The 15,769-nt window shown below is 46.8% G+C and overlaps 1 protein-coding gene across 1 annotated transcript; it reads left to right on the forward strand.

Moving 5' to 3' along the window:
* Nucleotides 1–4,410: 4,410 nt before the first annotated feature.
* MMP27 (matrix metallopeptidase 27) lies at nucleotides 4,411–15,089 on the forward strand (the record flags this gene model as incomplete). The annotated part of the gene is made up of 10 exons (XM_080815652.1): nucleotides 4,411–4,512; nucleotides 5,300–5,538; nucleotides 6,594–6,742; nucleotides 6,835–6,963; nucleotides 9,538–9,699; nucleotides 9,879–9,999; nucleotides 11,267–11,397; nucleotides 12,185–12,344; nucleotides 13,130–13,233; nucleotides 14,556–15,089. 10 exons carry the CDS (start codon nucleotides 4,411–4,413, stop codon nucleotides 14,798–14,800), a joined length of 1,542 nt encoding a protein of 513 aa, XP_080671778.1. The 3' UTR covers nucleotides 14,801–15,089.
* Between the last annotated feature and the right edge of the window lie 680 nt (nucleotides 15,090–15,769).

A 15,769-nucleotide genomic window follows, 5' to 3' on the forward strand; every position in this document is an offset into this window, starting at 1 on the left:
AAGTAATGCTGTTTGCTGTCCCTGTCCTCACTGGACCTGCCTTCTGCGAACATACATTGGGAGTACCCGTTGTCTCCAAGTTCCTATGATTCCATCTCAAGAGAGGAGATGAAGCTTCCTTGTCACCTCAATATTCACTCTACCAGCACTTGCTTACCTGACTTCTGCAGTGCTTGTGTATAACCTAAATCTCCTTTCCTGCTGTATACAGTTCAGCACTGGGCTTTGGTGAAGTGTAGAGACCAGGAACAGCATGAACGGTGCCTCTCGCCTTTACTGAAAATGTAGTGTTATTCTCCACCCTCGGAAAAAATGCTGTGGATCCCTGCTGTGGCTTGAATTGTGTCATCCCAGAAAGAGAGGCTGAAGCCCGGTGGTAGGTACTTACGAGAAGACCTTATTTGGAACTAGGCTCTTTGAAGACACAGTCAGGTAAAAGGAGGTTACACAGGAGCAGGCTGGACGTAAGGACGGGGTCCTCGCACGAGGAGGAGCCACGTAGACACGTAGCCGACAGAGACACGCAAACACAGGGACAGACACGGGGACGGCGCATCTGCGAGCCAAGGACGGCCAGCGACCACCAGAAGCCAGGCGGAGGCGAGGCAGGACCCCGCCCAGCGCCTTCCGGAAAAAGGATTTTATCCTCCCCACGCCTTGGTTTTAGACCTGTGGCTTCCAGAACTGGGATCGAACAAACTGGGTTGGAGTCTGCGGTGCCTCCTTCCGGCAGTCCTGGGCTACCTAACGGCTGAGTCAACGGGAAAGGACAAAGTTGGACCCTCTGTGAGGATTACTGTCACCTTCCCCGACGAGGAGAAAAGGGGGAGGCACCACATCCGCTTCTGTCTCCGCCCTGCTCCATCCTTCTAGAGTCTAAGCAAATGAGCTAGTGGTTGGACCTGTCATTCCTTATTTCCTCTTCTCCAGGGATACACAGGAGGGCACACGCTCCCCCAAGGAAGATTTACTGCACAAACAGAGCAGCGCCAGACACAGAATTCAGCGAATCCCATTATGTTTAACTAAGCTGAGATTGATAGTGGTTCTTTTCTGTCAAGGACTTCAGGGCTCTAGGATCATAATGGCTAATCCAGATATCAAAAATCATTAAAACGTCATATTTGCAGTTGTTAGACTACAATGCAGCTAATTACACATTCAGTAAGTGAATTGTAGAATATATGTATTACTAACACATTCTATTTCCTTTTTCTGTTTTTAAGTCTCACAGATAATTTAGTAATTTGGTACCTTATTCTGGTTCAAAAATTACTGGGTTCGAAATAAATATATTAAATGACTGACTTGTGATCTCTAATTTCTGAAGATGTTGCCGCCTAGTTCACAGAGAGAGGAACGGCAAATTTCACTATATTTGAAGTTCTTTATTTTCTTGTCAGAATTATAACATTGACATTAAATTTTTAGAAACTGTTTCCATTCACAAAATACTTTGTAAATACTCAATTTCCTTCACAGGTTCCCTCAACTATGTCAGCACATTTTCTTCTCAACTTATTTTATGAGATGAGAAAACAAACTTGGATATACTATCTTTTCATTCATTCACTCATTTGTTTATTCAACAATAACTCATCACCTGCATGTCCCAGGTACTGTGCTAGGGAAAGTGAGAGAGAGAAGTAATTCATTGCATCAATGTAACAAGTGCAAATATTGGAGCCAATCTCAGACTATGCTGTTTTCTGAGACATCTTGTGTCCACTTTTACAGACATGAGGGAGATTCAGAACACTGGCTAGTTATGCTAGGTTCTTGGCCCAAACCTCATCTATATACACATTGTTGAGATGAGAACTGAATTCATAGTATTTCTTTAACCATATTTCAGAGAGTCCTCGATAGCAAACCACAATAAGAAGTGAAACAAAGAACTCAAAAATTACTCCTTTTTAAAAGTCCTCTTTGTGTGGTATTTTCTGGCTGTTACACTGACATTTTATGTGAATACAAGAGCTCCAAGAATCTGAGCTTAGAACTTAAGTAATGAGATGACTTTTTACCTTGGGTTAAATTTCTTCAAAAGCAAAGCCTAAGTCCAGACCTCGGTGTGGTTATTTTATTGGGGACACGTTCCCAGGAAGCAAGAGCGGGGCAGCAGGCAGAGTGAGTAAGAGGAGAAAAGCCAACACAAGGGCGCTGTCGAGGTTTCTATGACGGGCAACAGAGGCTCGGTGCCAGCTGGATCTCCCGAGAGCCTACCCAACGCCTTTGTCTGTTGAAATCTGGAAGGGATGGGAGGCTGGGCATGTGCCCATCTGTCCCTCCTGCCTAGGGTGGGTCTATGTAACGCTTGGGAAGAAAGCAGAAGGTGTGCCAGGGATATCTCCTGCATCTTTGTTGATGGGAAGTTAAAATGTTGGGAAACTGGAGAAGTCTTCTCTGGAGGAATTTAGCAGTCCAAAGAAGAAGACTTTTAGATACCGACACAGACCTCTGTTAACACTTTCTCCCCCCTCCTTTGTTGTGAGAACAACCCAACTTCACTTGTGGTCCAACGAACGGAATACACGCTGTGCTCCTGCTGGCAGATGCAGCCAGTGTTTAATTTCTGGCTAAAATGCATACGCAGAGTATCGTGTGGGCTTCTGGAAAGACACTGGGAACTTGCTTTCTCTGCATTCCTCCTTCCTGCTGCCTGTAACTCACAAAGTCTCCAAACGTGTGAAAAAAATCTTCTAATATGAGAAACAAGCACCCAGAAAGAAACTTTGAAAAAATAGAGACAATTCTGGGAGCAAAGCAAAATGTCAAAATACACTTAAAAATACTATACATTCTATGGGGCACCTGGGTGGCTCAGTGGGTTAAAGCCGCTGCCTTCAGCTCAGGTCATGATCCCAGCATCCTGGGATCAAGCCCTGCATCGGGCTCTCTGTTCAGCGGGGAGCCTGCTTCCTCCTCTCTCTCTGCCTGCCTCTCTGCCTACTTGTGGTCTCTGTCTGTCAAATAAATAAATAAAATCTTTAAAAAAAAATACTATACATTCTCAAAAGATAGGGCATATTCTATATCTAAAAACCACTAACAAAATGCAAGAAAATAAATAAAACATGCAGAGAATTAGAAAGAACTCTTGGAAACTAAAAACACAACTGGGCTGGAAAGTAATGTTGGCAGAAAGTAGTGAAAGAAATATTGGAGCACAGAGTTTCAATCAATGAGGTCCAAAAGATGTGCATTCCAGAAAAGGGAAGGGAAAGTTGAGTGGGAAAAAATTATCAAAGAAATGACAGAGGAAATTTTTCTGGAAATTTTCATAATGAAATTGTCTGCTTACTGCCCAGCAACGTTAATGGGAAAAGAAAAAGAAAAAAAGAAAACCACAAGAGACTTCAGTACGAAATTTCAGGATAGCTGCATAAAGAGAGTATTTCCAACATTTTTCAGGAAAAAAAAAATCAAGAATCAGAATAAAAGACTTCCCAGCAGCAGCCCTAGATTCTAGAAACCAATCAAGAGTGCCACTAACATCCAAAAGAAAACTTACTTCGGCACACTCTCGGTCAGGTGTCGGGATGGAATAAGGGACATTCTTAGGCACAAGAAGACTGAAAACACTCATTTTCCTTGTACCCTCTCCAGCGCCCGCCCCCATCTCCCTCGGCTGTCTTCAAGTGTATTGGCTCTAATTGGCCAGACCTCCCAAAGTGCATCTCTGCTGAGCTACCGGCTTCCCACGGCCTCCCTCCACACACCCCCTGTGCCATCCACGTCCTACCCACTTCCTTCTTCAGGACCCACCAGAAGCCCCACCTGGCCGAGCCACTTGGGCACGCCCATCAGCAGTGACCCTCTCTGTGGCTCTTCTCACGCTCTGGAATCTTCTGCGCACGTTTTGCCATCTGTCTCAGTTGTGTCTGGTGTTAATTTCTGTACATGTCTGAATTTCCCAACAGATGGAAACTGCATCTCATTCATGCTTCGGTTAACAGTGACAGGCTGATAGCGGGTGCCCAGCAAACATGGGCTGTTTATCCTAGTTAATTATGGCAATCTGACTCCCGATTCAATTGCATTTTCATGATACCTTTCTAGCCAAGATATCCTGGCATTTCGTTCAAAAGAAAATTACTTTATAAACTCTCAAGAATGTCAAAGATAAGAAGAGCTCCAACTTTGCAAGGACAACAGTAACTTGGAGGCTGGCTCCCTACTATATTCAATTCAGTAATCAACAGTGATTGTGTTTACTCAGAAACTGCCGGTCACGATTGCAAAATCAAGTTAACCTAAGGGGAAAGGGCTTATCATGACACACTTCATGGCAAATGTCCTTTTCTGGTATTAATTAAATGACAACACAAGCCAAGTCATGCCACGTCTTACTCTTGTTTTCTAAATTCCGTGGAAACAGAAACAGGCTTCGGCAGAAAAGAGAGAGGAATGAAGAGACTTCTGCTTCAATTTTGGCTCCTTATAACGTTTTCTTCTGCATTTCCTATAGACCGAAAGATGGACACCGACGAGAACGCGCGGCTGGTGCAGGTATGTGTCTCAATATATGTTAATAAGGGCTATCAATAAAAAATTAACTTTCTTGGTTGCCTTGGAACCTAACAAGACAGCAAATTCCTGCAAAAGACTGTGGTACTTTCCCCTAACTCAAGGACACCAAGTAACTGTGTGTGGGGCGGAACCTGGGGGTGGGAAAGGAAAGGAGGATTTGCTGCCGCTTCAAGCCGTGGGTCCCGGTGGAGAACGAGGGAGGAGACAGGGAACAGCCCCGGGAGAAACGGGGTCTCTGCACAGGAATATCATACCAGCCGGGGGGACCCAACTCCAGCTCTAGATCCTTACCCGTTCATGCGTCGCAAATACTTGGCCTCGGAGATTCCCTCTAAAAATCAGTCCAGTCAATTTGCCATATTTGGTTAAATTAATCCAATCTGCAAAAAGAACAACCACGTACCTCTTCTAGAATTTGTTTCAAGGGAACACCCAAATGCAGGGACGAGCCGCGGTGTCTAAGCCGTGCGATCATTTAACACGTAGAATCCGCTGATTGTCCTCTCGGCAGGCGTGGAGTTGTGTGGGCTGCGTGGGCTGGGTCACCCCGGTCCCACAGGCTCAGCCGCTCGCGGAGAGCTGGAAAGGCAGGCTGACTCTGCTTCCTTCCTTTCTCCTTCCCTCCCCCTCCTTCCTTCCCCTCACTCCTTACGTCTTTCTTCCCACCCACGGCCAAAAAGGATTTCAGGTGATTTTGTTTTATCCGGAGATACAGATGTGCTGTCCTGTAGTTTGTGTCTTTTTTTTTTTTTATCTCTTTGATCAGGCATATCTCAACCAGTTCTACTCTCTTGAAATCGAAGGGAGTCCTCTTGTTCAAAGCAAGAACGGGAGTCTCTTAGATGGCAAGATTCGGGAAATGCAAGCATTTTTTGGACTGACAGTGACTGGACAACTCGACTCACGCACTCTTGAGATCATGAGGACACCGAGGTGCGGAGTGCCAGACGTGGGTCAGTACGGTTACACCCTTCCGGGATGGGGAAGACACAACCTCACATACAGGTAACACCTGCGCGTACTGTCTCCCCTTCAGCACCCCCCCACCCCCAGTCCGACACCACAGGACCATAACAGTTTATTTTACTGAGCACTTCCTAGGTCCACTGATCGCACTTGCTCCTCCTCCCTGCGATGGTGGGATGCAGGCAGCCCTGCTGGGACCACATGAAACAGACACTGAGACAGACGTTATCGAAGCGTCCCCAAGTCTTCCCAGCAGGCTGGCTCCGGCAGATACGCTTCAGTCTCCTGCCTGGGCCGCTCGCATACACACTCGGGACCCGGAGCGTGGCCGTCGGACTGCCGACGGCTGAAGCGACGGCTCGAGCGTGCTCGGGAGAAGATGGGAAGAGCCTGGAGTCCAGCCAGTTCATGTTAGAGACGCTCGGGCTAGCGTTGTCAAACCTCAGGGGGAGCCCGGGCGGAGAGGGGAGTCTGCCCCAGGCGTGCCGGGGAACGGGGGCCGACTCACTGGCAGAAAGAGGGCAGGGTGTGCTTCCCACCGGAGTCGGTGGCCGTGACTGTGGCTCTCGAGCCCTCCCGTGGGCCCCGAAGAACATGTCTCCCTGCTCTTCCTTCACTTTATTGAGTCTTAGGGATTAAAATAATCATAGCTCTAGCAAGACAGGGAACGTAAGCCAGAGGGAAGTCTTTTCCCGAGTAACTAACTCTTTCAAGCACTCAAGGGAGACTCTTCACATATGACGCGAGCGTGAGACTGATGTCCACGAGCTGCCCGAGAACGCAGATCTCTGCTCGTGCACCGCAAGCCTGCCCCGGAGAGGGACGCTCCCCGGTCAGGATGTGCTCTCAGGGAAGTCACGGAACCTCTCTGAGCCTCGTTTGTTGACGTCTTGTTCCACTCCCCGATGCATGGAGCAGATGACAGGATCGGGTCACAGAGCATATGGAAAAGCGCTTTGTTTAAATACTAACGCAAGAACGGCACGACACTATCAGTGACCGCTGTGTATGATTTATAAGAAATGATCGTTTTGTCTTTGTGTGCCTACATGCATGTGCCATCACCGACTCATCTGTTTCTGTGATTTTTGAAGAATCGTCAACTACACTCCAGATATGGCCCGGGCAGATGTGGACGAGGCCATCCGGAGTGGCCTAGAAGTGTGGAGCAGAGTGACTCCGCTGACGTTCACCAAGACTTTCAAGGGGGTTGCGGACATCATGATTGCCTTTAGGACCCGAGGTAAGGTTTCCAGCAGAGAGAACAGTCTGGCTATTTCCATCTCAGGAGATTTGGACAGGATGACCTTTCTCCCCCTGTGACCTGTGTCTCAGTGCATGGCCGGTGCCCTCGTTATTTTGACGGCCCCTTGGGAGTCCTCGGACATGCCTTTCCTCCGGGTCTGGGTCTGGGTGGAGACACTCACTTCGATGAGGACGAAAACTGGACCAAGGACCGAGCAGGTGAGCCCAATTCTCTTCGTGAGCAAAATTTTATTCTAAAGAATCCCTGAACTACCTTCACAATTAGTTGCTTTTTACTTCCTAGTTGCCCCCCAGTTTCCATATTCACTGATGAAGTTTTGATATCTATTAGATAACAGTGCTTTTCACATCAGGGCCTTAACCACACAATGTCCTCATGAAGACGCTGATCCTTTCCGGATCGGGGCCTTCTCCGTGTGCTCACACACGCACGCATACACCCACAGCGCCTGAAGGTCTGCCATGTGCCTGGAACCATGCAAGACCCTGGAGTTGTACTAGACCGACCACAGAGTCGTACTAGACAAGTTCCAGGCCTTCACAGGTTCATGACCTTGTGTGCTGCGAGGCCCGGACCGCACCCTACAAGTCAGCGTGGGCTGTGTGTTGTAGCAAGTGTTGAAGTCACCTCTGGCTTCAGGACAGAAGAAGACTCCAGGGGCTGGGATTCTGAGTTCGTAACTGAAGGATGGTGTGTGGGCTCTCGGCGCCTAGAAGGTCGGTTCAAAGGCATGAACTTCCTCTTCCAACCCTTGCCCACCTGCCGAGGAATTGGACCCCAAACCTTACTCAACCTATTCCTTTAGACCAAATGAGTTGATTTCATTTCATGCCTGCCTGGTACTAAAATAGGAAATTTTCTATTACTTCTCAAACAAGAAACAAAACTTTACTACAGAAAAAATATGCGTATCCCACAAGGGAGCAGTCTCCACAGACTCTGGGTTCTCCCCATTTCATTTTCTGTCATTGACGATAGTTGCTTTGGGTCTGGGGTCTGGTTTCCAGGGTCCCAGGAAAGCAGAGGCTACGGCTCTCCTGATGTGTGGTCTCTCCGATCACACAGTTCAGTCCTGACCAAGTGAGTCCAGACAGTCTGTGAGTTCGTTCCGTAGTTTCTGCAAACCAGCGCATGATAGACATTCTACAATTTCGGTAAACGAAGTCAATCAGAAATCCTTTACCAGACAGCCGCCACGAGCCAGCTCTACCCTGGAGCTGGAGTACTCAACCGGCCCTAGCCTTCAGGGGTTTACAGCCCGGGGCACACGCAATCTCAAAGGGCAGTTAAATCAGCATGACCCACCCCGGGGTAAAGGAAACGATAGCAAAGTGGTAGGAGCAGGGAGAAGAAACGGGAACGGGAACACCGGTCAGGGGAGGAGGTGACGGCAGACCCGAGCGGGAGGCTACGCGGGCACTCGGCTGGCGAGCACTCCTGAAAGCGCGGCCCGACCCACTCAAGCAGCAGGACTGTGGCGGAAACGGTGAATAGGGTCCAGACCACGCGGCATCTGAAAAGCCAGCATAAAGGTTTGAAAGTCATGAGATGACTTGAATTTGAATTATCTTTTCAAAGAGTCACTTGTCCCATCTTGTCCAAACGCACACCCAGCGACACTGCCAGCCAGACGAGGGGCACCAGCCGAGGCCAGAGCAGAGAAGCCCAAAGGACCGTTAAATAATCCCTCGTCATTTCATGCTCATTTGTGCCGGCATCATTGGACAAGGCTCCATCAAAAAAGGCTCGGCCTTTTCTTTAGGGTCCATAGGCTGAGTTGCACGTCCAAGGACAGTCTTTTATGTTTATGTTTATGTTTAGAACCTTACAGGCTGGTGGGAGAGACCGAGAAAAAGGCAGTTTCGCCTGCAGGCAGAGACGTCCGGTATGGGTGTGTGGGGGGCGTATCCTAGTGTTCTTTCATCCAAATAAACACCTGGACACCCAGCCACCATTACGAAGTGCCCACTGCTGACAGGCAGGTTAGCGGTCACCAGAGAAAAAATGGTGGCTAGGACACCATCCCTGAAAAGACGCCCAACTTCATGAAGGAAGTCAGCGCAGTCCCTCCCGTGCTATGGCGGAATTCAACACGGAGTCTATGGAAACGCAGAAAGGTGCATTTAACTCAGCCAGGAGAGGAGGGTGCCTAAGAGAAGCCTCAGGCACGAGCTGATTCTCAAGGGATTTCCTGAGCAACAAGTGAGAGAGCTCGGCACACGGGGGCGGGGTGGGGGGGAGACGGTGTTCTGGGTAGATGGGATGGAGGTAGGAAGACGGAGAGATTAGAAGGAACATGGCACAGAGGAGAGATGAAAACGATTGCATATGGTTAGCTCGTGAAATACGAAAACAAAATATGAGCCTGATACAAAGGCAGGGACTAGATCATGGAGGGCGATGGCAAGGACTTGATCCTACAGCAGGGAGGACTTCCACGGGATACAAGGAGGACAAACGTGATCAGACACAGTATAACCCAGCAACAACCAAAACCTGGTGGCTTCTCCTTTTTTATATTTTGTAGTAATATCTACTTCTCACACACCGGTTTCCTGCCGTCTTGTTGGTCTTGATCATAGATCTCCATGATATGGCTGATGCCAATTACTAGTGTTGAAATACTTCCCAGATAAATGATGGCACATAGACTAATTATCCACTCCATGGCAGGCCTTTCCTTCCCTCCCCTTGGTTACTTCTTAACCTCAGATGCAACCATTCTCCTTTTGACTGACCCACATAGCCATGTCCTTCCTGTTTTTGTTAAGGATTCAGCTTATTTCTTGTGGCTGCTCATGAATTTGGTCATGCACTGGGACTCTCTCACTCCAATGATCAAACGGCTTTGATGTTTCCAAATTACGTCTCCCTGGATCCTACCAAGTTCCCACTTTCTCAGGACGATATCAATGGAATCCAGTCCATCTACGGTGAGCAACCTCAACCATCAGAATATAGGGGAACTAAGTAGGAAGATTTCCAGAAAGGAAGTGAAAACATCACTTCTTGAAATATCACCGTGAAGAAAATACCCACTTGGGTAAGATCCTTCTCTAGGTATTTCCACATGCCTTCTTAATTCACGGTGCTCTTTCTTTTCTCGTCAAAGGGAGTCTACCAAAGACATCCGCTAAGCCAAAGGAGGCCACTGTACCCCATGCCTGTGACCCTTATTTGACTTTTGACGCTATCACCACCTTCCGCAGAGAAGTAATGTTCTTTAAAGGCAGGTAAACCCATTCCCTTAAATACCTCAACGTCCTGTGAATATTTTACTTTTTGAGAGATTTGGGCATAGGGAGGAAATCACAGAGATGGGGGAGAATGTGTTCCTTTTCCTTTTCATTTTCATTTCAAATGTGTTCATTTCCTTTTCATTTTGTAACTGTCCATACTCTTTGGAATACTTTATTATGTGTATTATTATGTCTCTTGCTTGTTTGATAAATTAATTTTTAAATGTTGTTAAGCAAATTTTTAATTGCCGTTGTGTAAGAAGGTGAAGTAGGATCATTTTCAGTGACCTCTTAGCTAAAACCGCCCACCCATCCCAGTGGTGCTGCAGCTGACCTGTGCCATTTCAGGAGCCAATGGTTAAATCTGGGGGAGGACTGCAAACCACTTCACATCACTTCTGTAGCCTGGAACTGGCCATGGTTGGAGATTTGCACCCTGGAAAGCAGCAAATGATAAAAGTTAGGTCTTTTTTCTGGCGAGAGCGCCAGCTGGTAAACAAGAATGAGCCGACTGTCCCTTCACGTTGCACCAGGGACGTGTTGGCCGGGCTGGGAGCGCTCCTCTCTCCCCGCGGACAGCTTGCTGGGCTGCAGGGGCAGCATGGCCTGTCAGCCGTGTGTCCCATGACTGCATTTTCAGAACTCAGTATTGGGACCCAGACCATCTCACAAGCACAGGGGCACAAGGAAAGAATATTTGCAATCAGTCCCCTTCCGCCCACAGCGAGGCAGGCCTCGGCCGCCATGCTCCGCGCCGTGGGGGCTGAGGCCGCCTGGCCGGGACGTCAGAGAGGGGCTGCCCAGCGCGGGAAGGGCTTTTCGGTCTTGTTCATAGACTCAGAACTTTACAGCCCGAGGGGAACACCTGAGGAAATATTTTACCGCGCAATGCTCACACGTCTTTATTCCAGCGAACATCAGACTGAAAGCTCCTTCTGCGATGCTCGCTGTCGCCTTGGAACTTTGAGCATCGCTGATTTGGCGAAAACGAGGTCCCTGAGCACTGAGCACTATTTCTGAGCGCGTTGCTACTCTCGGTTCCCAGGAGAGCGAGCTCACAGGCGTGTCTTGACCTTGGTAGTGACAGAGGAGACGTGAACTCACAACCCCCTACATCGGCTGAGGAGAAGTGTGTCATGCTCTGAATTATTTGAGGAGAATCTAATCAAAAGAGAAGCCTAGATTTACAGTGTTTCCACCGCAGTATACGCTGTTTGTGTAAAGTGCTTTTTTGTTGTTGTTGTTGTTTTTTAACACACAGGCATGTGTGGCGGATTTACTACGATATCGCGGACGTTGAATTTGAACTGATCTCTTCGTTCTGGCCCTCCCTGCCGGCGGATATCCAAGCTGCATACGAGAGCCCCAACGATAAGATGGTAGTGTTTAAAGGTAACTTTGCCCATCACGATTTCTCTTCTGTCTCTGGATACCTGAACCGGTCGGTGGGTGTTTGGGGGCAAGGAACACAAAATCCATGTGTGAGGCAAACGGAGAGTTCTTTGGCCATGGATTCCTACCAGAAAGAAAAACTATCCAAGGTTCTCTGTGGCTGTGAAGACGAACATGGTCCCAATTACACCGGAGCTAAAAGAAACCTGTATGGTAAAAACTAAAAAAACTATCTTTTTTCTGCCAAATAAAGGGAACCCATCCCTCTTTTATATTCCTTTTTTACTAGGATTATCAGATTCGGCAAATAAAAATAGAAGACACCTTGAATTTCAGATAAAACACACAATTTTTCATTATAAGCAGGTCCCTTGCAATATTTGAGTATACTTATACTTAAAGTCAGCCATTGTTAATTTGAAATTCAAATTTAACTGGAATCTTACATTTTTCAATGCTGTTTTTATATGGATTTCATCAGATTACTTGCCTTTGTGAATAGCCGAGGGCTGGAATCTAGGAGAATGTGTACGAACGAAGCTGACTGTGTTGTCAGAGTCAGAGACATCACCAGTCCCACACTAGTGAGCACGTTGCTTGACTGTCGGTGTGTGTTGTGCGTGGAGTCGGAATGATAAGGGCAGCTGAAGAAGACAGTAAGAATAAACGGGACAGGAGATGACAGAACCCCGAGAAACGAAGCATCTAGTTATTTTTGAGCTTCTTAGGATACCTGTTTTCCCCTCTAGGTAGTAGATCTGAAGATAATCACTGTCTCTCTTCCTAGATGACAACTTCTGGGTGATCAGAGGATATGCTGTCTTGCCAGATTATCCCAAACCCATCCATACACTCGGCTTTCCAAGACATGTGAAGAAAATTGACGCGGCTGTCTGCGACCACAGCACCAGAAAAACCTACTTCTTTGCGGGCATTTGGTGCTGGAGGTAAGTTTGCAGACAATCGACCTCTTCGTTTTATTCTGCAGAAAACATCCACACACCATCACTTTAACATGGGCAGAAATAAAACTCACCTGTAGTCCTCTTAAACCATTTATGCTCAAGCCCACCTCGAGCAGATGGCATTCACCAAACAAAAGAATGTTTCAGGGAGTCCAAAGCTCTTTCTCTAACATAAAAAAATAAAATAAAATAAAGATAAGATAAGATAAAAAAAATAAAACCGGTGATGCCAACCAAATTGCCGATAATACAAACATACCCTGTCAAAATCTGGGATAGCTGCAAGCTGAGCCTTACTTCGTTTTTTTTTTTTTTTTAATTGCAACATACTTATGATACAGTGTCATATTAGTTTCTGGTGCAATACAGTGATTCAACACTTCCCTTCATCGCCCGGTGCTCATCACGACAGGTGCGCTCCTTCCTCTCCTTCCTGTTTCTGCATCCCCCTCCCGCCTCCCCTCTGGTGGCCAGCGTGTGATCTCTGTAGTACAGAGTCTGTTCTGTGAGCCTGCATTCTGATTTAATAGCCGCAGGCCGACGAAGGACATGGCTTGTTTCCACTCCTCATTTTTTCTTTTCAAGACACTACAAGTGATTCAGCCACACACACTCTTTGACATGTCTTTCATCATTGACAGAATTAGTTTTCCTCTACCGGGGCTGCTGCTTCTCCACATCCCCATTTGACTCCAAGTGGGGCAGTGGAAGGATTAAGCTCCCCAGAACAAAGATCCCCTGGGAACTTTTCCAATCCCTGCATGCAGGTATGACGAAGTGACCCAGAGCATGGACAGAGGGTACCCACGGAGGGTGGTGAAGTTCTTCCCAGGAATTGGTCTCCGAGTCGATGCTGCTTTCCAGCATAAAGGTGAGCATCACTGCCTAAACCTGTAGGTGCTCAGGAGATCTCAGTGGCTGGGAGAGAACATAGCACAGAAGTGGAAATGCTTCCATTTTCCTTAGTTGGGTTTTTGGTTTTTTGTTTTGTTGTTTTGTTTTTTTGAGGTTGGCACTATTTTTTTTTATTATGTTCAATTAGCCGACATATAGTGCATCATTAGTTTTTAAGCAGCGTTCAATGATTCGTTAGTTGCATATAACTTTTAATGTGATCTTACTCTTCTCGGGCACCTATAGTAATAAACTCCACCCGGACCGGCTTTCCCACAAACCCAGTTAGTGAGCTCGAATTATAAGTTCTGTTACACTCTTCCAAATCTCTGTAAAAGGTACCAAAATTAATTTTACTTATCATTGAACCAAGATAGCCCCTGAAACATACCCCCTGAAGAGTTGTTTTTGTTTTTGTTTTTCTCTAAGATTTTCTTTGTCAGAGACAGAGAGAAAGAGAGCACAAGCAGGGGAACAGTAGAGGCAGAAGGAGAAGCAGGCTCCCCGCTGAGCAAGGAACCCAGCGCAGGACTCGATCCCAGGACCCTGGGATCGTGACCTGAGCTGAAGGCAGACGCTTAACGATTGAGACCCCCAGGCGTCCCCCACACCCCCAGAGAGTTTTAAGTGTGAGAAATGACTGAGCACATGAACTGGACCGTGACACTCGAACTAGCATGTGTGTAGTTTAATGTGTGCACTTGGGGGTTGTGTGGGAAATGACAAATCTTTCAGAGTTTTTGAGGCAGATGTAGGACTGTGGGTAAGAAGCAGAAGTCTACAGCTTTAGAAGCACCCCGGTGCTGCGATGGCCTCGGACTTAGACCATGGACAATCCCCTAGAACATGGGGTAAACAGGGCCTAAAAAGTTTCCTGAATGACACCACTATTTATTGCAGTGAAATCTCTCACAAACCTTAACACCTGAAACAGAGCAGAACAACTCAAGGAGAAGGAGGATATAGGGCCCAAGGCCAAACCCACTGGGGCCTTCTCCTCCCCCTTTGCTAAGACACTGTTCTGAAACCTAGTATGAGAGCGTCTGGCATGAACCACAGTCTGGCGAGACAAGGGGTAAGCCCTTGACATTCATGTTCAGACCTTGGCTTCTTCCTTGGGGAAATAAAACTAACGATATTTCTCATGTGACAATAGTAAAGTAAAATGTATCTTGGTAATACACGAGTTCCTTTTCTCTCCATAGTGTGCAATTATTTTTTCTACGTATGCCTTCAGTCAAGAAGTGTGGAGCCATCATAGAGTTGCACGAGATAACTAATGATGTTCTCTCTCTCTAGGGCTCTTCTATTTCTTCCGTGGATCAAAGCAATTTGAATATGACCCCAAGGTAAAGAACATCACCAGAATAATGAAAATCAATTCCTGGTTTCGGTGTAAAGAACCATTAAACGCATCATCCAATTTTAGTATCAGTGAGGAAGAAGTCCGTTCAGGAGGAGTAGAGATGTTTTATCATAAGAATTTTTGCTTGCTTATTCTCAGCATTGTTCATGTGCTGAAAAATATCTATAGTTATCAATAAATTCAGAGACCTAAAATAAACCGCCAGAGGTCTTTTAATCTGAACTCTGCTTCAAAGTGGAATGGAGCTGTTCTGTCACCCAAGTTGCTGGTCCTGACTCTGGATATCTGTTGGACAAAGATCCCACGGGTATCCTGAGCTGCCTGATGCTTTTTACAGGAAGTTGTGATATGCAAGCCAAACTCTCACTGTACTTTAATCCTATTTTATGCTTTGTGAACTTGAAGAAGTAAGCGTGTGTCTTATAACTGAATACTGCAGACGTTATTAAACCAATCTTCAGCACCCTATTTTGTCTGGACCTTTGCAGTTGGAGGCCCTACAAACTGCAACCCTCCTCCCTACCCCTATTCTGAACCCACCGAGAAACAGTGCTCCGTCGGGACAGCAAAATGCTACCTTTTTTACTGATAAAACTTACATTAGTGAATGTACCTATGGACAAGCTAGTTTCCTGGTATCAAATTCTAGAATAAGACGTCCTTACACACAAGTCATGGGGAGAACTGGAAAGAAGCAGGTGTCCACAAGAAGGTGAGCATTCTACAGGTAGCTTGGAGCCCAGAGAGAAAGGAAGCGGATAGGGCTGCATGTGCCATGTTTCTGTCCCCGAATTCACCATCAAAGAAGTTATTCCACCTGCCAAAGGGAAGAGAGAGCCTAGAGAGAGACTGAAGGTCTTACATGACAGGTGGTCCCCCAACACTTAGGAAACCAGTAGAAGAAGGAAAGTGGTGTTCCCTCCAGCCTCCCAAGCATAAGCCAGTGCTTTTAACCATTCCTTAGAGAGTTTAAAATCAGATTTTATACACACTGATCTCGTATACAAGGAATGTGTACTTTTCGTCCCTGTGTTTGAAATATTGGGTTTCACCTGAGCTGAAACCCATAGATGGGAAGTTCCTGTCCTCTTTGTTACACCACGTCCTCGCTGAATTTCTAGATTCTTAATGGTTAGATTTTACCTTT

Source organism: Martes martes (genome assembly GCF_963455335.1).
Source record: "Martes martes genome assembly, chromosome: 10".
Lineage (NCBI taxonomy): Eukaryota > Metazoa > Chordata > Mammalia > Carnivora > Mustelidae > Martes > Martes martes.